We start from the raw sequence: 22,442 nt of genomic DNA, 5'->3' as shown, positions 1-22,442 counted from the left end.
CCACTTTGCTGGAATGCAGCTTCTATATCTTTGGCAGGAGCTTGATGCACATAAAGATTAGATTTTAGACTGTGAACTTTAGAAACATTTTAAAAATCTGAGATTAGATTATATTCACCAGACTGTCTCCTCCCACGCTTGTATGGCAGGTTACCCTCTAGGAGGAGGGGGAGGCTTTTCTTGGCTTTCTCTGGGGTGTAGATGAACTCTGGCGGCTCTGTCAGGAGTTATGAAGTTCACTTTTATCAGTATTTAAATTATTGCAGGTTGGTATTTTAAGGTATTCTAATGAACACTACATGCCAGACCTGATTGCCTTCTTCCTCTGTGGTAGTTATGAACATCATCCAGTCGTGGGGAAGGCATTGGTTTTCTTATCGGTTCCAGATCAAACTGTGGGGCTAAGTATGGTACATAACATGAATACTCCACAGCGAGTCACACTCATTGCCACAGGCAATTGTTCAAAACGACAAGAATGCAAAGAATACTTACACTGACAGAAGTTGTCACCAAGAACCTGCCTTGCCTGGAAAACATGTTATAAATAAATATTTAGTGCTCTGGTGTCGTTCTGTGAACTATGTATTATATGTATTATATGTATTATATTTGACCTATAAAAAACTCTTACTTTTTGGGGTAAGGATGCAGGATGGTTTTCCACTATCATCCTTTTGAGGTAATGCAGCCACAGCCGCTTCTCCTCCTGGTTTTTAGCCTACAGCGAAGTATAGTAAGGTTTTTAGCAACAGACATTACAAAAAAAGTGTCTTTTCATTACTTTTAATCAGTGGTTAGAAACAAATGCCAAGTAATGCATCTACAAAAGGGTTCAGTAATGAAGTTATGTCTGTCTGTTGTGCATTTTAAATATAGATTTTTTTACCTGAACAATGTGCTGTTGTTTTGGGATTGTTTGGTCAGACACCTTAAAACAGAGGGGATCCTTCATGTTTTCCACTAAGAGCAGATTACAGCACTTGAAAATGAGATGGAGGAAGAGAAAAACATGAGGCTTGCATATCCCAAATGCTTCATGCCTACTGTAGATATACAGTAGATTTAGAAAGAAAACTAAGATCTGATTACAAATGATGATGACTTACAAAGATGTGAGTGCTGTATATGATATGATCCAACCTCTTCTTGGCAATGAGAAGCATTCTGTCAAAAAGAAAGAAAGCTCTTTCCTTTTTCACACGCTGAACCCGGAAGCAACCTTCAAGTACCAGCTCTCCAAAACCACTGAGATCAGGCCCTGTCCAGTTCAGCAACAAGCTCTCAATCTCCTTAAAAAAAAAAAACAAAAAAAAAAAACAAGAAGTAACATTTGCAACAGAATTAAATACATCAAAATCGATTAGTTACATATGATTAGTTTTGATTCTGTAAGGTTTCATTTGATGACTGGAATTACCTGCAGTCTGACTGCATGTTCCTGTTTCCTCTTCATGTCATTGATGTACCAGGCAACTGCTGTCATGGTTATAATGGCATCTTCGACCACCTCATAGCCTGGATCACTTTTATCAAAGTGTTTGGATAGTTCCTACCACAAGGGGGCGACAACAGATAAACTGTATCGTTAAAGGACCACAGTTAGAGGATTAGTTCAATTTCAAGTTCCATTTTCCAGTGTTGTAGTCGAGACCGGCTCATTCGAGTCCGAGTCCAGATCGAGTCCAGAAAGGGTCGAGTCCGAGTCAAGACCGATTTCAGAAAGGGTCGAGTCCGAGTCAAGACCGAGTTCAGAAAGGGTCGAGTCCGAGTCAAGACCGAGACCAGAGAGATTGGGTCTGAGACAAGACCTAAAGAAATCTTCAAGAGTATGTAAAATGTATGATGGAAACAATAAAGGGTAAAAGGGCCACATAGTATGTGGTGTAAAGGTAATTTTATTAGAATTATTAATTGTTACTTGTCAATATTAAGTGCTCATTTTCACATAACATCGTTGTACCACTATACACATCCATATAACCTTTCTAGTACACATAACATTACTGTACGACTCTATATTGTAATTCCACATAACACTTCTAGTACAAGTAACATTACTGTACCACTATACCTGTAAATGTTCAACTGTAACAGCTTTTACATAACTTTTAACATTGAAGCTTAACTAATGACTGCTAATATCCTGAAAATGTCTTGGATTATGTGCACTTTAGATGTTGTGAAGATTAAAGATGGGCATAATTACTTTTCAAAAAATTAAGTGAGGAGACCATCCTGCTACCCAACCAAGCACGATGTTGTCTCATGATCAATCCACCCCAACTAAAAACACTCTCTACTGGTGCAGAGGAAGCAGGGACTGACAAAAGTTACCATTTTATCACTTTCTGTAACAGCAACGGATAATCTAATGCTAATTTCACTGGATGGTGGGTTTTAATGCAGGGTAAAATACACACTAGTCGAAGTTTTTTTTTAGTTACGGAGGGCATACACACAAGAGCCGACTGACTGTCCAGGAAAATTTCATCCAAAAGTGTGTATGTGCCAGGGGAAGAAAGCTGGTTGAAATGCCATATAAGTTCAATGCCTTCTGTCAGACATTTTTTTTGGGGGAGATGTTTAGTGTTGAGACAGTCAGTCTGTGTCTGTATTCATTATATAATTTAATTAAACAATATTTGTTTTTTTCTGTGACCATTTTGTCCTACTTTGTAAAAATAGCACAGTTGAGAGAAATAATGTAGCAATGTGGCTTTCTGGAAAGCGGGATCACTACAGGCGGATGGCAGGAGGGTAACTTAAGGCCGGTGACACACTGGCTGCGTGGCGTCTCTGCTGCGTGCCAGAAGCGTGGTGGCTGCTTCGCGTTTTCTGTGTCTTTACACACCAGAAGCGTGTCTGACGCAGCGCTAGCGCGCTGCTTCTGCTATAGGTGACATAGAGAGAGGCCGCCGAAAAACCAGGCTCTTGCAAAATAGAGTATGTTTGACAGGTGCAATATTTGAAAATCGATAATTATTTATTTATTTATTTTTTAATTACATTTATATCTGAATTTATGCCAACCTATAGACTTTCAAATATCAAAATGTTATGAATTAATATGTATGTGTGTACATAATGACACAAATGGCATATAAACATATTTTCCTAGTTTATTTTGCCTGGAAACGCTTCCAACACGCGCGTGTTCGCGTGAAAATAGGCGTCGGTTCTATTTCTAGCATGCACGCATTTTCCGCGCGGCTCGAGCTGCGCCTGGGATGCGCGTCTCACGCAGGCAGTCTGCAAGCTCTAACCTGTTAACATGGGAGCCGAATTAAAAACAGACACGCCACGCAGCTGAGACGCTTGCGCCATGCATCCAGTGTGTCGCTGGCCTAACGTCTCACGTCACAAGAAAACCACCAGTCATTGGATGTATCAATCATCAATTTAAAGAAACATTAACATACAGTAATAATCATGACATATTTTGATTGGGACTCGAGTGGACTCGGGCATAAGTCCGATTCCTAATATGTTCAAAATGCACACGAGTCCATGACAAGACCGAGACCATTAAAATACGGTCTCGAGACCGAGTCCAAGACCGAGTCCGAGTCTCGAGTACTCAACACTGCCATTTTCCTGATAATATACTCATTACTGATGGGACAATTGATACAGAGGCTCAGATGCTCCGAGGCAGTTTTCAAAGCACTAATGTATCACACACTGTGCCGATGCTTGTATAGAAATAACAATACCACGTGATTGATGAAACGCCATGCAGTATCGAAAGGTCGGGACAGCTGGTTTTAAAAAAATCGGCTTTTTGCATGACTCTTGTGTTCGAATTTACATTGACTTGGTTGTTATTTGGGATTCAGTGGAATAGTTTAGAATAACCTCAACACCAGACAGAAACTGAATGCATCTCACACCTCTATTGCATTTTATCATATTCTACAGGTGCATCTCAATAGACTATAATGTTGTGGAAAAGTTCATTTCAGTGATTCAACTCAAATTGTGAAACTTGTGTATTAAATAAATAAAATACAGAGAGACTGAAGTAGTTTAAGTTTTTGTTTCTTTTAATTGTGATGATTTTGTCTCACATTTTACAAAGACCCACCTATTCACTATCTCAACAAATTAGAATACTTCATAAGACCAATAAAAAAGATTTTTAGTGAATTGTTGGCCTTCTGGAAAGTATGTTAATTTACTGTACATGTACTCAATACTCGGTAGAGGCTCCTTTTGCTTTAATTATTTCCTCAATTCAGTGTGGCATGGAGGTGATTTGTTTGTGGCACTGCTGAGGTGGTCTGGAAGCCCAAGTTTCTTTGAAAGTGGCCTTCAGCTCTTCTGCATTGTTTGGTCTCTTGTTCCTCATTTTCCTCTTGACAATAGCCCATAGATTCTCTCTGGGGTTCAGGTCTGGTGAGTTTGGCCAGTCAAGCACACCAACTAATAGAGTATTTTTGCTAATACTCAATTATTAATTATAATCACACACTTGTGTATTTTATATTATTGATTAATATGTGAATCCGTTGAACGGACTATGCATGACATGATTTGGCAGAGATTAAAAACTTTGCTCCACGATGTTTTGTTAGATCTGGTGGAGAAACCAAGTCTGACCACTAGATGTCGCTAATGTGCACGATGTCAAAAGCTTCGAGTAATGAACAATTTTTTTGCACAATTTCATGAAAGCCTCAAACGGTTCAGAAAGCCTTGGTTTCCTATCACTAGTTCTCACCCTCATGCTATCCAAGATGATCTTTCTTTCTTCAGTTGAAAAGAAATGTAGGTTTTTGAGGAAAATATCCCAGGATTTTTGTCCGTAGAGTCGACTTCACAGTTACCAAACGGATAAAGCTTCCAAGGGCTCTACACGATCCCGGTCGAGGAATAAGGGTCTTATCTAGTCAAACCATTGGTCATTTTCTTAAAAACAATAATCATTTTTATACTTTTTAACCACAAATGTTCATCTTGCTCTAGCTCTGCTTGCACATGCAGGTCTTCACGTATTATGTAATGTAATCGCGTTGGAAAGGTCAAGTGCGATTAGCTCTTCCTCTGTGTACTCCGGTTCAGAAAAGTAGGGTAGGGCAAAAAACCGACATTGTCATTTTACCATTTCATATTCCTTCAACTGTGATCATGTAGCCACACTGAAACTGCAATTTTGACCTTCAGCCAGTTGTTTCCCACTGAAGTCCATTATGCAGAGAAAAATCCTGGAACATTTTCCTCAAAAAAACTGTAATTTCTTTGCGACTGAAGATAGAAAGGCATGAAGATCTCAGATGACATGGTGATGAGTAATTGATAAGTAAATATTTATTCTGGAAGTGAACTAATCCTTTAAAATCCGTTACAGTGTTTACTAGCATGGCTCCATTTGCCCATGCTAGTAGATGCCATAGCTAGACCATAAGATCTAAAATTGGTATTACTGTCAAAGCATTGTACTCCACTGACCTGCAGCAGGAGGTGATATTTAAGAATTCTTTGGACTGGTTTCAGCAGGTAAGTCTCTAGAGGCAATGAGTGACACAGAGTGGCCTGCCTTTCGTGGAAGAAGCGCACCAGGCTCTCGTTCTTCATGCAGTCCCGCAGGACTGTTACTGAGCTGGATGGATACAGGGAGGAAGACATTTAAGCAGGGTGGTACTGGGAGACTTATCCGTTTGTCAGCTTTGCCTGACAGCACTTCATCTTATCCTGTGGTAATGCATTCAGCTGAGGGCCATGTAAATCTACAAATGCACTAACCACACATCTACAGTAAATGCTAAATACAATTCAAAAGTATTTATGTTTTTGTGTAACCTCCAGTTTCTTCCAATTTCAAACAAAAGTGTATTTTGTTCTTGCTGTAACTCTGTGTTTCACTACCATTTGATGCATGTATAAGTACAGCCATGTAAAATATGTATAATACAAATTATTTTAATAACTGCATAGTTATTGTATTAATAAGCAACAACTAAATCTGTAAAGGTGGCTCAGAATCACCTCTAGCAGCACATCTGCTGCTACTGTACCAGAGGCCCATTGAAAACTAAGAGAGGAGCTGAAAAGTATTTCCAAGAAGTCATTACCCAAGCATTTCTGCCTCTGATATACATCTAATTTTTCTATTAGACATATCTAACACAGACTAATTGAAACCACATGACATTCATCAAAAATATCTTACATGACTATACATAACTGTGATTGACGTACACCACATGATTCTAATGATATTGTCCACAAAAATGCAACATTGTATCACTATGCACTATGCAAGTTTTCAGGGATATATGCGGGGCAATTCATATTTTTAACTTTCAGCAGATCAAAATGTTATATATAAATATAGAAAAATTTATAATTAATCTAGGATATTCTGAAATATTATTGCATATTATTTGAATGTATTTCAAAATGTAATTTATTGATTATTCATTTATAATTCATTAATTTTCAGCATCATAAAAAAATCTGAAATACATTGTAAATGTCTTTACTGTCATTTTTGTTAAATCTTAATAAATAATAATAATAATAAAATTATTCATTTATTTTACACACACATTTTTAAATACATAATATCAAAATTAGAAATATTCTTCACTTACTTGGGGTAATTCATGCAGTATATGGTATAAATGTCAAAAGCTTCACTCTAAAAAAAAAAAAAAAAAACAACATCATAAATTATTGTTACAGTGATTCCAAAGATTCCCAATAGATTTCATTATATTCTCAATATATTTCATTCTATTAACAAAAGTCCACCACTAACTATGGACATCAAAAAATGTACAACGAGTTCAGGGTTATGAATCCAGACAAAAATATATCAGTCAGTTTAAAAATGGCACAATCTAGAGTGGCATTCAGTTGGCAGTATGTGTGAGATTTTTCCACTTAATGTTTGTGTACCAAAAACAGAAGCAGTACCAGAACAAGCCAATCAAGTGAACCCCATCATCTGCTCTGGCAATGGCCAATACACCCAGATCTGACCAGAAATGGGCAGCTCAGCAGATGCAGAGTAACAATCACTGGACTACATCTGTATGAGCATGTAAACACATCTAATACTGTATGTGCTGTATTTAGAGCCTGATTATCAAGTCTAGAGACACTGCTCGATTTAGAACAAGTTTTCATTTTTTTGATGTTGCAGAGATTATGGGGGAAAAAACTTGACTGTGAGGCTCTGCAACATTACAAATATAGTTAAATTGAGCTAAACCCTCAAAATAACACCCAAGTAATGGCTTAATCGAATGTACTCTCTGCTTCCTAGACCAGTACTAATTGATCCTAACAGTGGCTGTTTCAGCAGGAGGTAAATACTAAGTTTTGAGACACAGCCTCAAGCGATTTAAAGGTATAGTCTGATTTTCTTTGCAGAAAGAGCCATGAGCACATTTAACCTCTCTAGCACTCCAAACAATGATGCCCTTGTCTGGTTCCCATCCCAGCCTAGTCTGCTCATTGTTGTGTCATTGTGGTGTGGAGACAAGAACGCTAAAAGTGTCTGCAAATGCACTTAGCTGACATGTGCATGTGTTTAAAATTTAACGCTGTTTGCTGATGTGTTTAGATTTAGAGAGTCCATCTGTTTTTTTTTTTGGCCAAAACATACCTGTGTGCTTCTGCCATACCGCTAAGCAAGGGCCCCAACATTTCAAATGAACAAAACTGGATTTTCCTTAGACAAAACTCCTAGAATGGCGTGCATTAAAACACAATCTCCTTGTCTTGAGATGTGTGTATTGTGTGGAAGGAACAGGATGTATATTTTACATAGTCATGTGCTTACCCTCTCCACAAAGCACTCTGCTATGGCCGCTGCATGTGGACTACGTTCAAGATCTTCCAAAAGCTCACTGTAAAAAATATAAAATACAAATTATATAGATATGTGTATATATATATATATATATATATATATATATATATATATATATATATATATATATATATATATTCTAGTGAGTTTTGGTGCATAACACATATATTACTCACATATTCTCACAAAAGCATTTGCAAGCTGAAAAATTATGAGTGGCATATGAAGACCAGTTTTCTGACATGAGACTTATTCCCTTTTTGAGCAAACATCTGGACTGGAGTTTCAAGAGGACACTCTTGACAGGAATGGGCTCCAATTCCAGCCTGCGTTTTCCAAATAGCATTGATTTCTTTTTTATCATTTAGAACAAACTGTTGCTTAAATGCACACAGATGGGAAACATCTCATTTTGGCTCCATTTCCTCCAAACATACCCCAATATCCACACAGTCAAAAATGAAAACCTTTCTACACAGTATTTCTGCATTTGGGGAATGCAGAATGCAGTGGGGAAAAGGCACTTCAGGTAGTAAATAAATGAAAAACATAAATGTTTAATTATATATGTTTAATTTATATGTTCAATTATATCGACTAGTTACTGTGTCTTTACGGCAATAAAGGAAGCTTGGCTTGGTTTAGTGAAAAAAATCTCTATTGTAACTCAAACATGAGATGGAATCAAATGGATTTCCCCTCAGTGTTATGGAGCTGATATGATCTCTTGTGGCCGGTGGGACTTTTTCAACCGAGTGTGAGTTTTGAATGAAAGCTATATGACAGCTCGACCAGGTATGCCGTATTTCAGTCCATTAGCAAAACTACAGTCATTCCCAAGAGCCCCCCAAACAGCCAGGCTGGTCAGTCTCGAGAGAACCCTTCCTTCCATATCGTTGAAAGAAAACAACGTAACGCTTTCTAAACACTATGGACTTCCCTTCATGTGGCTGAGGGGAAAAGTTCGGAAGGAAACCGCAGCACTCCAGCCTTCATCATCCTCGCTACCCCTCTGAAGACAAAATTCATTTAGTGGCTGACCTTTGTGGTAGGGGGGCTCCACTGTGGTTATGAAGGAACTTGAATTGAGTTCATGCATGCGTTCTTGGATTGTCCAAAGAGCTTGGTGTTCGAGGTGCCTGTAGGGATGGGATGTTCCTGAATGATGACTTGATTGTCTTGAAAAGGTGTAGCATAATAACAACATAATTTCGTAATTTAGAACTGTTAAACAATAAAGATCTTACTGTTGATTCAAAGCCACAAGTATCTGATTTCTTGTCCGAACTGTAGTAAATAAGTTGGATTCAATTAGATCTTGGCAAATCTTGTGAGGTTTTGGCCCCTTCACTCAAATCCCAGCAAAGTGTTGGCGGACCAATAGTTTGAGACTTGAAATATGTGTGCTGCATTCATGCTAAATACTTTCCTAGGTTCTTCTTTGCCAGATACAATACACACAAATACATTTTTAAGAGCGTGTGATATTATTTGAGGTAAGATGAGAGATTTAATACATCAAGACATCAGATTGGTTATTTGACGTGTCAGAATTGGATACCAAACCATGTTGCAAAACCATACAACAGACTACAATAAAAAACCAGGCAATTTTTTTTTTTTGAAGAAGCCTCACTTGTCCATTTTCAGGAGTTATAACCAGAATCAGGGAGTTAACCTGCGGGAGGCCCTGAATGTAAAAAACGCAATTCCCTTTGTCCCATTCAGTCTTCACTTCACCCTTCCCGTTTTTTGGACTCAACTCATAAGTTGTCGTCTTGTCTCGATTCATACTGTCCTCCTCATCTCATCCCTTCCTTTTGTCTTACTCCTCCCACCAGTCATCCATTAACACGGTGTGTATAACAAACAGAAGTTCACTGCATTACGGTTCCTTTCATCTAGCTCGTATTTCCCACAGCAGTCGAGCCTCTATTTTTGCTGGAGACACAGCATCCTATGATGGGGAAAATTCACACAGTCATTCTTCTTTTTTACGTAATTTACAAATCCTCAAGACAAATCTAGACCCATCATTTCTCTCAAATAAGATCAAAGCAGACAGTGAGCAGACACGAGGATAGTGAGATGTGTGCTTTAGGGAAAACCAGATTTGTCTTTATTAAGAAACTAATACTCCTTACTCTCAGCGTTGAGGTGTATTAGATCAAAGCATGGTATGGTGACAGACCGAGACCCCATAAGAGGACATAAATCTCACTTAATGGAGGAAATCTGTTAAATGTGTCTCTCAGTGGTCCTGTCTGAAATTGTACACTTGATGTGTATTTGCTACATGAGACTATGGGGTGTCCCATTTTTATTAATCTTTTATGACCCATTATGTATGGCTTTAAAAAAAAAAAGGTCTATCCTAAAGAGTCACTGATGGCACTATGTGTGCAATGTGGCTGATCCTTGATTTTTAACGGCCATTAAAGGCCTACGGAATGGGTGCGATTACAAGTGCGAAAATAAACCTATAGAACAATATGAACTGATGAGAAGGTTTTAAAGAAACCTTTGCAAGACACAAGAATGAGTCAGCAGTGGGATGTTTTATAGAGAAGATTCCCAAGCCAGCAAAAACAGCCAGTTCTGTTGAAGTCACTGCACAAGACAAACGCAGCATTCCAGTGAAAAGCACAATTTACAATGTTTCACTATAACTGGACAGATGTCAGTGGGAACAAAATAAGTCCTGTCTGCTGTCCCAGGATGCATAGCTCGCTTGGCTGCACCCTCACTTTCTGACAGGTCTTGTGTTGTTCGTTCACCACAGGGGCTGGAGCTCTACCTCAGAGCCCGGCTGCTTTGGCTAAAAGGAAAATGACATCTGTATGTGTCCTAAAGCTCTGACCGGTGCCAAGAAAGTAGACTCAACAGAAACAAGTCTGCATACAGGGCTACATTCCACAGTGATGAGCAGAAGACTTTTAAGAGTAAGAACTGACGAAGAGAGAGCTTTTGTGTCTTTAAAATCTAAGAAAGGGAGGAAAAAACAAGGCCAGTCATTCATTTTATAGTCTTAACAACTAGAGAGCTGATTTAAAATGGTTGTTCACTCACAAATGAAAATTCTGTCATCATTTACTCACCATCATTGCCGTTCCAAACCCACATGCTGTTATTCTTTCTCCAAACACAATCAGAGAAATATTGAATAATTTCCAACTCCCGGTTTTCCATAAACACAAAGCTTTGTGGGATGAACAGACCAAATTTCAGCCATCATTCATTATCATATGATTTGAGAGCTGTGTGCTGAGTTAAATAAATGATTTGATTTCAGAGTGACTTAAATTTCAGTCTATTAATCATGTAAATATAACATGTGGCTTCAGATGAATTGGGATATATATACTTTACTGTTCGAATATATGGCATTTTTTATACAAAGGAATGAATACTTTAATTTAACAAGGAAACATTATAATTTGATAAAGTCGCTGTAAAGATATTTCCAATGTTTCAAAATATTTCTATTTTCAAATAAATGTTTTTTGGGGGATTTTTTTTTTATAAAAATGAATTAATATTTAAATTCAGCAAGGACACATTCATTTGATCAAAGTGATATTAAAATATATTTGCATACTACAAAATATTTATGTTTTTAAAAGAATTTGTTTCAAACTTCTTTTGAACTTTCTACTCATTAAATAATACAAAGCAAACCACTACAACAATAAAAAAAACTATACATCACAGTTCCCAAAATTTTAATCAACAAAACTGTTAAACATTCATAATAATAATAAAAAATGTATTTCAAGCAGCAAATCAGCATATCAGAATGGTTTCTGGAGGATCATTTGAAACTGAAGACTGGAGTAATGATTGCTGAAAATTCAGCTTTACCATTACAGAAATACATAGCATTTTAAAATATAATCGAATAGAAAACAGAATTGCAGCCTTGGTGAGTATACGGCACTTTTAAACATACAACAACAACAAAAAAAAGAGCAGAAAAAAAAACATTTAGAGATAAATAATAATAATATTAATAAAAATAAAAAAACTTGCAGACCAAAACTTTTGTAAAAGTAGTGTATATGGTCATAGTCATATGGACTTCTTATATTGGTGCTTTTTTGTCATTTTGTTGAGCTTGACAGCATGTGGTCACTACAAACTGTAAATTAAGAAAAATCTTTTATTTATGAGTGAACTATCCCTTTTAGAGTGGCTTTCTTAAAAACTAATAACTCATTCTGTTCACTACCATACCAATATAATCTCAAGCAGAGGCCCAAAGCAGCTGCGATGTCCTGCCATTTTATTATAGGAAGTTTTAATAAATAAGGTCATGGGGACACTTGAGAGTTTTTAAGATTTTCTGTTTTCAACACAGCCAAGATAATTTCCCACAAGAGCTGGCAGTAAGGCACCATGTTCAATTTTGACACTGCCTAATGTCATTAGGGGGACGATGTGGAGTGGAGTTAAAAAAAAAGTAAAAAAAGAGAGAATTATGTAAAAGCAGAGTGTCTGACTTGCAAGTAGCAGTAACCCACCAAACTGAAAACCTCTGGGCTATCCCATGCATACGAGTCTGAAATAAACACAGAGTGTCATTTGCAATAAACAGTGTGAAACAGACACATAACAAGACTAACTAAATGGTTCGGTGGACCATGCATGAACTCGCAGTGTAATAAACCATATGCTGCATGTCTTTTAAAAACAGCTTAAGTTATGATGAATGCTGAGGAAACGTCTCCTGAAGAGTATCCCAGATCAACTTCAGCAGTAAGGGGAAAGTCTGCTGGAGTACATAAGAAATGGCGTACACTCGCTCTTGGCAGACATCTGCACATTGTCCCTCATGGTGGGACACACCAGAACCCAGGCCAGTCATTGTGTTTGAGACAAATTCAGCAGACACCACTACCACCCAGACGGACATATCGACCACCAGAGTCTTAAAAGAAAGAAGACACCCACCTGTTAAACTCATAGATGTCCTCGATGTTGCAGAAGAGGGTGCTGACCTCTTCGGGTTTGAGAGGCAAGTCGCCACAGTCAATAATGCAGCCAAGATAGTCCTGAGAGAGAGAGAAAAGTGAGAAAGATTGAGTGTGAATGATTTCACAGAAATCATACTAGGCATTTTTACACTTGAATTTGTTTTGCTTTGTCAGTGATTCAGAAAATTCCTGTGAGACCTGTGAAATTGGTGATTTCCTTTACAGTTTCCCAAAGTAAACATTGTTGATATGTGACTATAAATGTGACTGTGTCGGACCATGACTATAAATGGGTCTGTCACAGAAGGCAAGACTCTCAGACCCGACAGCAAGAATCACTGTAATGTAATTACCACGGACGCCACACTTGAGCCTCTCATTGATCTTCAGTGTAAACGTACAAAGCGGTGCAGGAAAGCAAAGCATGCAACTAATACGGTGGTTTAAAGGAGCCCCTCTAACAATATTTATCTTTTCTCTCTTTGCTCTTTCACCTCTGACCTTGAAAAAAGTCATAAGCTGGTCTCATGAGAAAACAGTCCCATCATCATGCTACGTAAAATTGACTGGTTTGGGATGCCTGCTGAGGAACAAAAAAGCTGGAGATGACTAAACGTTCTCTGTTTTCATCTTCACTCCATGTAATACTTAATAAAAGAAGTGTTCTTATCGTAATGCTGCTTTGTACACTGAGGTTACGGGGAAACGGCTCTAATTTTGCTGTTCCAACAGCACCACCTGCTGCCAGAAATTGGATTTACAGAGTTTTACATTTTCATTCAGGCTGTGTGCAGCATTTTTCTGGTCATAAAAACAAACCGAATTTACATAACCTGCTGTAAATTTTGACTGGTTGATGAAATACAAACTGATGTGGATTCTATAAGGGATAAGGTATCTAGAATTATTTACGTAGCAGATATAATCCATATAATAATTTATTAATCAATTATCATTTTGACTTAACCCTTTTATTTATTTAAAGTCTGAAATGTGAGGTTTACCATTTTATGAAACTTTTCAAAGCTTTAATAGAACATTTCGTGCATGCTAAACTGTTGTCAGTCGTGCAGCATCCTGTCATTTATAATCCAGACATCATTATGTGTCTGTACTTTTTGAACACATCCAGCACATTTTAAAAATACAGTACCATGATAATACTGATAACCATGATAATTTAGGTCACTATAATCATGATCAGAAATGTTCATACCGTTACATCTCTAGAAATGGACCATTCCGAAATGACCAAAAGACATAAACGATAAGCGCATTCTTTAATGGTAATTATCCAACTTTGCAACTTAAAATTGACTGTAAAATGTACTATAATCATAATAATGCTCCCGTTAAGAAGACACATTCTTGCCTTAATGAGGAAAATGCATTTTTCATTAAATTAGAGCGTTAATCACATTTTACTATCTGTTTTGTGTTCAACAGAGACCAAAAACTAAAATAGTGCTGAGGCAAATGGTCTCAGGAGTGGTCTGGTTGCTGGCTGTTGGGCTGGCAGTGTTAAACAGCGCTATTTATCATCTGTATCAGTCCGTTTATCAGTGCTTAATAAGCAAGTCCTGGGACCAACTAACCAACATAGACAAACATATTCCACCAGACTGCAAAGGACTACAGTACGGCAAAGTGAAAAGAAGGCAGTTAAAATCTCCTGAGAGAAAGTACGGACACTGGAGCCAACAAAAGAAGGCCACCAGGCAAAACAAACAAACAAAAAAGATTCAAACTGAACTGCTACAATAAATGGGTACAAATAAACAAACTTTATGAGTCCTGTAAGACAGTGGTCTGGCTTTGTAAAGGGCTCTTTTTGTCACCCTCCAGCCTTCCCTGTGCCTCTGCATTCCTGGACTATAAAACTTGGGGTCGTTTTTCCTTTTCGTTTTTTTTTTTCCAGAGCCACAAGGCATCTGGGAAGGCAAACATGCTGAGGTGGGTGCAAAATGAGCCAGAAAATAAGGGACTGGCACTATCAGCACCTTTACAAAGAAGGGTGAACACGGACATTTTAATTACTCTGATTTACAGTCAGCCATAGAACAGAGAGCTCATGACACATGGCAAAACTGGAGAGCTAGATAAAGAGATGAGTGATGACCCAGCTACTCAGAGAAGAGTGGAAATCCAGGAGGTGAGGGGAAATCTGAGGATTTCATTGTGAGTTATGAAATGAGAGTGAAACAAGTGGGACCAGCCAAAGACAAAGGAACAATAAGTTATGTGCACACTTTCTTAGCAGATGCCGAGAGAGATTGTAACAGAAGTTAAACACACTCTCAGAGACTTTGTGAAACTAGGTCAGTTCGGAGTTTGGAACAGGAGTCGGTTCCTCTTTCTTGTAAGCAGCCCCTCTCCATCTTTGCTTGTGCCCCAGAATAGGGGCTACAGCCAAGCCCCCCTTATCCCCAGATTTCCTGTCCTATTTGGCTGAAATGCAGCTAAAACAAAAAGGGGTAATCTCTGTTTTGCTCCCCTAAATGCTCCTCACATCACCGCACACACACACACCGCACCTGAATGTCACCAGACAAGACTAATAATAACCCACACAAACAAACACCAGGCAAAACAGTCCCACACAGCAAAGCCATGCACTGTGAGCTCACGCTCATCTTATTTCCAGCTAGCTTGACATCATTCTTTGTTACGCTTTCTATCAAAACCAGACAGCTCTTACTAATAGAAGCTGAGCCCGGCTGGGTATGACTCCAATCAGACATCATATACACATATCCCAGAGTCAGCACTATGTCCCCAAATCCTCCACCACTCAGCCTCCATTTTGAGACCACAGATTGATAAAACAGCAGCATTCCTCAGCATGATCCACGTCCTTCAACAACCAATTTATGGCTATTTGATCTGAAGGAATCTTTTCATAAAGCAGAATAAGCTTGCATGACTTCTCTTTTTTGCATGCCTTCTCTTTTTATTGGCTTATGAAAAGCTCAACTTCAAATAAACCATCAGCAATAGGGAAAAGGTGTAACATTTCAGGCTTTCCCCAACCTCTAGCCTATGTACCCATGAGCCTCTGCCATCAATCAGTCACATATACAAAGGATAACACGCACATACTTTACAGTACATACACGCACACCTGTTGATGGCTCCTACTGGCAATATTCCCATGAGTTTCAAAGTCTCTTCACAATGACCCTGTCACTCTCTCACTGCTCCAGGCCCATAAACCATATAATTAATATAATATATGCTTTAAATTAAGTTGACATATTTAGGCATATCTTTTTTTTTCAGCACTAAATAATATAGTAAGATGTGTAAACATTTAAAAGAGAACAATTTTTTTTTTTTTTTCGGAATTTTATAAGTGATACAAAGATTTTTAATTAACAAGTCAAAACTAACAAAATACACTACCATTTAAGTGTATGATTAAGGGTTGGTAAGATTTTGAAAATATTTTTGAAACTTTTGTTTAGCAAGGCTGAATTGATTTGATCAAAAATAAAGGAAACAGTAATATTCTATTGCCAAATATTATTACAATTTAAAATAACTTTTTTCTATTTAATATGTTACACGGTAACACTTTACTATAAGGTTTCATTAGTTAACATTAGTTAACTACTTTAGTTGATGTGAACTAAGCATGATCGATACTTCTACAGCATTTATTAATCTTTGTTAACGTTTTGCATTATTAGAATCAAAAGTTTTGCTCATTAACATTAGTAAATGCAATGTGAACTAATATAAACTAACAGATTAGTAAAAACTTTTTTGTAATAATTTTTTTGGTTATTGTTTGTTCATGTTAATTAATTCATTAACATCAATGGAACCTTATTGTAACGTGGTATGGGTAACACTTTACAATAAGGTTTCATTAGTTAAACTAAGAATGAAAAATACTTCTACAGCATTTATGATTTTCAACATTTCCTAATGCATTAATAAAAGCAAGAGTTGCTTATTAACTTATTAGTTAATTCACTGTGAACTAACATGAACTAACAATGAACAAATGTATTTTTATTAACAAATTTTAACAAAGACTAATAAATACTGTAATAAATGTATTGCAGCAACTAGTACCAATGTTGTGACAAAATCATTGCCCATGTGAACAGGGCATAACCCCTGCCGGAGGTCACAGCAGAGGTCTGATTTTCCAACACCCTGTGCATGGAAATATGATGAATGTGTTGAAAAGCATCCACAAAGAGTCTCTTATATTTACAGCACACTCTGATTTGTGTGTGCAATATTGAGCTACAGCCTCCTTATTGTCCCGAATCAGTGCTGCGCATGTCGAAAAGCAGCACAGAGATGCGTTTGAAGTGACGGTCTGAATTTATTGCTGCTTTCATCCAGTGCCATGACCTCCTTTGCTCCACCTGAATGTGTGATGAAATGCACAACAGAATCTCACAGTGATCACATTTTAAATCGCCGCTGGCACAGGGAAAGGGCTCGGCTTTCTCTGCTGTCTGTTATATGAGTCCTGGATTATATACAGGGTGGGCGGCAGGTGAAGAGATATGACAGTTGAAATGCTGATCTAGATGAACTTCCATGACTGAGCAATCCTAGAACTCTAAAGAATGAACCACCATCTGGGTGGGTCTGGACCAGCAAAATAAAATAACAGTATTCGTTCCACAGTCATTCCAAGTGTTTTCCTATTTGAGTTTAACATTCATATATATATTTCCATTTCAACTGCGGTTCTTGCCCATGTGAACTTCACACCAGCATGCTAGCGGTGATTGGTTCATATTGGTTGCTATATGGTTAATAAAGTGTTCTGAGTGGTTTTTAGGTCATTTCTAGATGTTTGCTAGGTTATTCTGTGGTTATGGTTAGGTTATAGCATTGCCAGCTGTTCGCGGTGGTGTTTTGGGTGGTTTGCAGGCTATTGCTAAGTGTTTGCTAGGTTGTTGTGGCTTGTTCCTAGGGTGTCGCTACAGTAGCTGCTCGCTTGGATGATTCGTGTGGTTTATAGGTTGTTGGCAGACTGTTCTGGCTGGCTTCTAAGGTGTTGCTAGCTGTTCACTGTAGTGTTTTTGGTTGTTTGATAATATTTTTTTTTAATTAATACAATAATTTATACTTTTGATGGTTTCTAGGCTGTTGCTAGGTGCTCGCTAGGTTGTTCTGGCTAGCCTATAAGGTGTTACTAACTGTTATTTGAGTTGTTTTGGATCGTTTTAGAGATGCACCACAATTTAAACAATTTTTGGTTTTTGGCCGAAAGAGAATTCTATGAATGTAATTTCCAATCATAAACCACTCATGCTCACCAAAAAAAGCAACGTCCACTCAAATAACGCGCTGACAGGAAAATTCTTGTTCATGTTTGAAACAGCACTACTGTGCTGTAGCATGCTGTTGTACAGCTATAGTGGGCAACGTTGGTAAAATTATGCTATGCTCTGCTCACATGCTCTGATAAAAAAAAATATTTTTTAGGACTATTAATTATTTTGATAATTAGTAACAGTTATATCTGATTCTGTTTCATTAAACTGAATTAAATAATATAAATTGATATTTAACATTGATATATTTTCTGTCTAATTTTATTGTTATTTTCAATAAAAGTTATGTTTTTTTTTCAGTATCATTAAAATTATTAAGTTAAGTTAAAAAGTCTTACAAAATTAATTTATATTATTTAATAAAATAATAAATTATTATTACAAATCAATTTATACTTCCAGAATCCAGAATTTTCATTTCAGTGCAACCCTAGTTTCTAGACTGTTGCCTGGGGCTTGCTACCGTGTTGCTACAGTACTTGTTCACTCGAGTGTTTTGGGTGGTTTCTAGCCTGTTGCTAGGTTTTTCTGGGTCGTTTCTATGGTGTCGCTAGCTGTTTTTTTGGTGGTTACTTGGCTGTTGCTAGCTGCTTGTTAAGTTGTTTCTACAATGTTGCTACAATAGCTGTTTGCAGTCTTGTTTTGGGTTGGGGGGTTTCTAGGCTGTTCCTAGGTGTACTGAGTGTTTTGTAATGGGTTGCCATGGGTTTTCAACAAAAGAGCCCATCTTGCCTCAAGATATTTAGAAAAATGTTTTTGTAATAAAAGTCAAGGGTCCGAACAACCATTATAATTTCATTGCATGGACAAAAAACATTTTTCAAATGTATCTGATTTTGTGTTTCACAGAATAAATAAATACATACAGTACAGACCAAAAGTTTGGACACACCTTCTCATTCAAAGAGTTTCCTTTATTTTCATGACTATGAAAATTGTAGAGTCACACTGAAGGCATCAAGGGCTATTTGACCAAGAAGGAGAGTAATGGGGTGCTGCGCCAGATGACCTGGCCTCCACAGTCACCAGACCTGAACCCAATCGAGATGGTTTAGGGGTGAGCTGGACCGCAGATGGAAGGCAAAAGGGCCAACAAGTGCTACGCATATCTCGGGGAACTCCTTCAAGACTGTTGAAAGACCATTTCAGGTGACTACCTCTTGAAGCTCATCAAGAGAAAGCCAAGAGTGTGCAAAGCAGTAATCAAAGCAAAAGGTGGCTACTTTGAAGAACGTAGAATATGACATATTTTCGGTTGTTTCACACGTTTTTGTTATGTATATAATTCCATGTATAATTCCACAAGTGTTAATTCATAGTTTTGATGCCTTCAGTGTGAATCTACAATTTTCATAGTCATGAAAATAAAGAAAACTCTTTGAATGAGGAGGTGTGTCCAAACTTTTGGTCTGTACTGTATATGTTTTAGAACAATATTATGATGAGTTTTTTGGTAAACTAGACCAAGGTTACAATTATTAAAAAGAAACAAACTTTACTTTAACATTGTTTCTGTGTTACAGTATGAAACATCGTAGGAACAGAGATCAGCACGTGTCTGGTCCTTACCTCCACAATGCTCTTGAGGTCCCTCACATAGGCCTGCTCGGTCTCCACTATCTCCAGAGCCACCCTCTCCAGACGAGTGAGTTTGGGCTGCGGTGCTGTGGAGGCAGAGAGGGGACCGGCTCCTGTCAGTAGGGAGAGAGGGGTGAGGTCCAGGCTGATGTCGGAGCCATTATGCTGTGGCCCGGGGTAGGCCGGCACGGCTCCGTAGGGGAGCGATGAGGAAGAAGAGGAAGAGTGCCCATCCTGCAGTGAGGCAGATGAGGCAGAGGAGCTGAGACTGGCTCCACGGTCACTGTCAGAGCACACCGTGTTAACTGAGGTGCAGCTACCACGGGACGCGCCCCCTGAGGAGGCCATGCGGCTCACAATCCCACTCAGCGAGGACACAGAGGAGGGGCGCTTGGCAGCTGCAGCAGAGAGAAACAGAAACAATGTAGTGTGAAGATACTGGTAATCACTGCATAATATAGCATTTTTGGTTACTGAATAAAAAAAAGGTTTAAGACGGTAAGACAATATTATGAAAAGCAAAATCACAAATGAAATCTCTTTCATATCAATTGTTCCTATTAAGATGAGAGCAAATAGTGACTTTGGATTAAATCATCTGCTTTCTGAAGACCACTGTACGCATACATTCCAGAATACATTACAACGGTGTCTCAAAACTGTGCATGGCATACCGAAGTCTACATGCAAAAATTAAAGAATTTAAAACTTACTAGAAATTTCTAATTTTCAATAAAACATTTTAATTTCTCACTAAATACCTCACTTTTTTTTTTATTATTTTTTAATTTTTTTTATAATCTTTAATTTAGTCTGGCATTCTCTGATTTTGTGTGTTGTGTTGTCTTATCAAGTCAAGTTGAGCTTTATTGTCATTCCGCTACATTTGTGGACATACACTGGAACGAAATGCCATGCCTCATAGGACCATGGCGCTACATAAATACAGACATATAACAAAGAAGCAAAACAGTATAAACCTATGCACAACTAACCTACTGACAGATTTTGACTATAAATATAGTATATATAAAAATGTTTACATATACATAAACTAAAAAATACAAACTATACGAATGTTTTACATAAATACTGTACCTATACACAATTAAACTACTGACAGATTTTGACTTTAAATATACTATATAAATGTTTGCCTATACATAAACTAAAAAAATACAACTATAAAATGCTTCGCACAAACATTGTACCAACAAACAGCTAACCTACTGACAGAATTGAAGAGCGTGAAGAGCAGCGGGCTGAGCACACAGCCTTGTGGGGCACCTGTGTTCAGTGTGGTAGTGCTCGAGGTGTTGTGGCCGACACGGACTGACTGAGGTCTTCCAGTTAGAAAGTCCAGGATCCGATTACGCAGGGAATTGTTAAGGCCCAGCAAGTTTACTTTATTAATGAGCTGTTCTGGGATTATTGTGTTGAAAGCTGAGCTGAATTCGATGCAACAGCATTCTAACATAGGATGCTTTTTTTTGATGTTGAGCATGACTAACCTCTCAAAGCACTTCATCATGATTGGAATAGGTGCTATGGGACAGTAGTCATTTACACGGGACACAGGTGATTTATTTGGTACCGGTATGATTGCTTTGGATTTGAGATATGTGGGGACGACTGCCTGGCTCAGCGAGGTGTTGAAGATATCTTTTAGGACATCTGTGTCAGCTGTGCAGAACAGTCTTTCAGTACACGGCCAGGTAAGTCATCAGGATCCGCAGCCTTGTGTGGGTTAATCCTAGATAGGGTTTTTTGAGCATATGACCATTTTGCATTTTTGATGCAACAGGACAATTCTCTCTCGCTGTTTTGAGGAACCTCTGCTGTAATCCACAGCTTTTGGTTGGCACGTGTGGTGATGGTCTTGGTGACTGTCACATCATCAATGCACTTTTTGATACAAGCACTGACAGTTTCAGTGTACTCCTGCAGCTCTGTGAGGTTGTTGCAGGTGGCTGTCTCTTTAAACATATTTCAGTCTGTGCACTGAACGCAGTCCTGTAATGTTGATTTAGCATCATCTGGCCATATTGTGATGAGGTTTCCAATGTTTTTTTAATTTTTAAAAAAAAAAGTAAGGTACAACCCAACAGTAAAGTACAAAGACAAACTACAAGTGCTTACAAACTGCTTTTTGCTAATATTTTCTCCCAGCCTCAAAAGTGTGACTGTGCAAATCTAAATCGCACTGACTTGCAGCAAACCCACAGGAGCTGTCAATCTAATGGTGCAGTGCACGTCCTGTATAGACAGGAAACAAAAATCACAACTTCCTGACAGCAGTTTTCTGGACGATTAAACCTGCAAACACAGAAGTCATTCAGTCAGCCATGCCCTCAGACGACCAGAACATCTAAAACAAAACAGTAACGACCTGCCTGAAAAGCTGTATCAAAACTGAACACAACAGTCTGGTCGTCAAGGCAAGTGAACACAGGCTGGTACAGAGTGCGGTGAAGATTGCCATTGTTTAAATGCTGAATGCTGGGCTTGTTACAATGGTGGCCCAGTTACAGAGCACAAGCCGGTGGAGACGAACAATCCTCCATTTCCTCTGGCCTAGCAGCCAGGGCGACGGAGTCAACTGTTACTCTCTACACTCCCTTCCTCGCCAAGTCTGCCTATCATTCATCAAGTATTCCAACTGACCATTAGCTGAAAAAGCTTGCAGCCTTTTCTCCCATTCCCTGCATTCATACAGGGTTTGATAACAATAATACTGATGGCCTGAATTTAATTTAAACACAC

At 38.2% G+C, this 22,442-nt stretch overlaps 1 protein-coding gene across 1 annotated transcript in view; it reads right to left on the bottom strand.

The window, feature by feature from the left end:
- plekhg2 (pleckstrin homology domain containing, family G (with RhoGef domain) member 2) overlaps positions 1-22,442 on the bottom strand; it is a 46,007-nt gene that overhangs the window by 6,435 nt on the left and 17,130 nt on the right. Inside the window, exons 3-15 of the mRNA XM_026226255.1 lie at positions 19,671-20,077; positions 12,773-12,873; positions 7,793-7,859; positions 6,597-6,643; positions 5,452-5,602; positions 1,421-1,552; positions 1,110-1,292; positions 890-982; positions 635-721; positions 496-529; positions 309-401; positions 119-217; positions 2-40 (exon numbers count right to left, since the gene is read on the bottom strand). Coding sequence (XP_026082040.1) covers positions 2-40; positions 119-217; positions 309-401; positions 496-529; positions 635-721; positions 890-982; positions 1,110-1,292; positions 1,421-1,552; positions 5,452-5,602; positions 6,597-6,643; positions 7,793-7,859; positions 12,773-12,873; positions 19,671-20,077 — 1,533 coding nt within the window. The remainder of the gene's footprint in view (position 1; positions 41-118; positions 218-308; positions 402-495; positions 530-634; positions 722-889; positions 983-1,109; positions 1,293-1,420; positions 1,553-5,451; positions 5,603-6,596; positions 6,644-7,792; positions 7,860-12,772; positions 12,874-19,670; positions 20,078-22,442) is intronic.

This window comes from Carassius auratus, chromosome 40 (assembly GCF_003368295.1).
Source record: "Carassius auratus strain Wakin chromosome 40, ASM336829v1, whole genome shotgun sequence".
NCBI classification, from domain to species: Eukaryota; Metazoa; Chordata; class Actinopteri; order Cypriniformes; family Cyprinidae; genus Carassius; species Carassius auratus.
The sequence above is the reverse complement of the archived record's forward strand: the minus strand, read 5'-3'. Positions and strand labels throughout refer to the sequence as shown.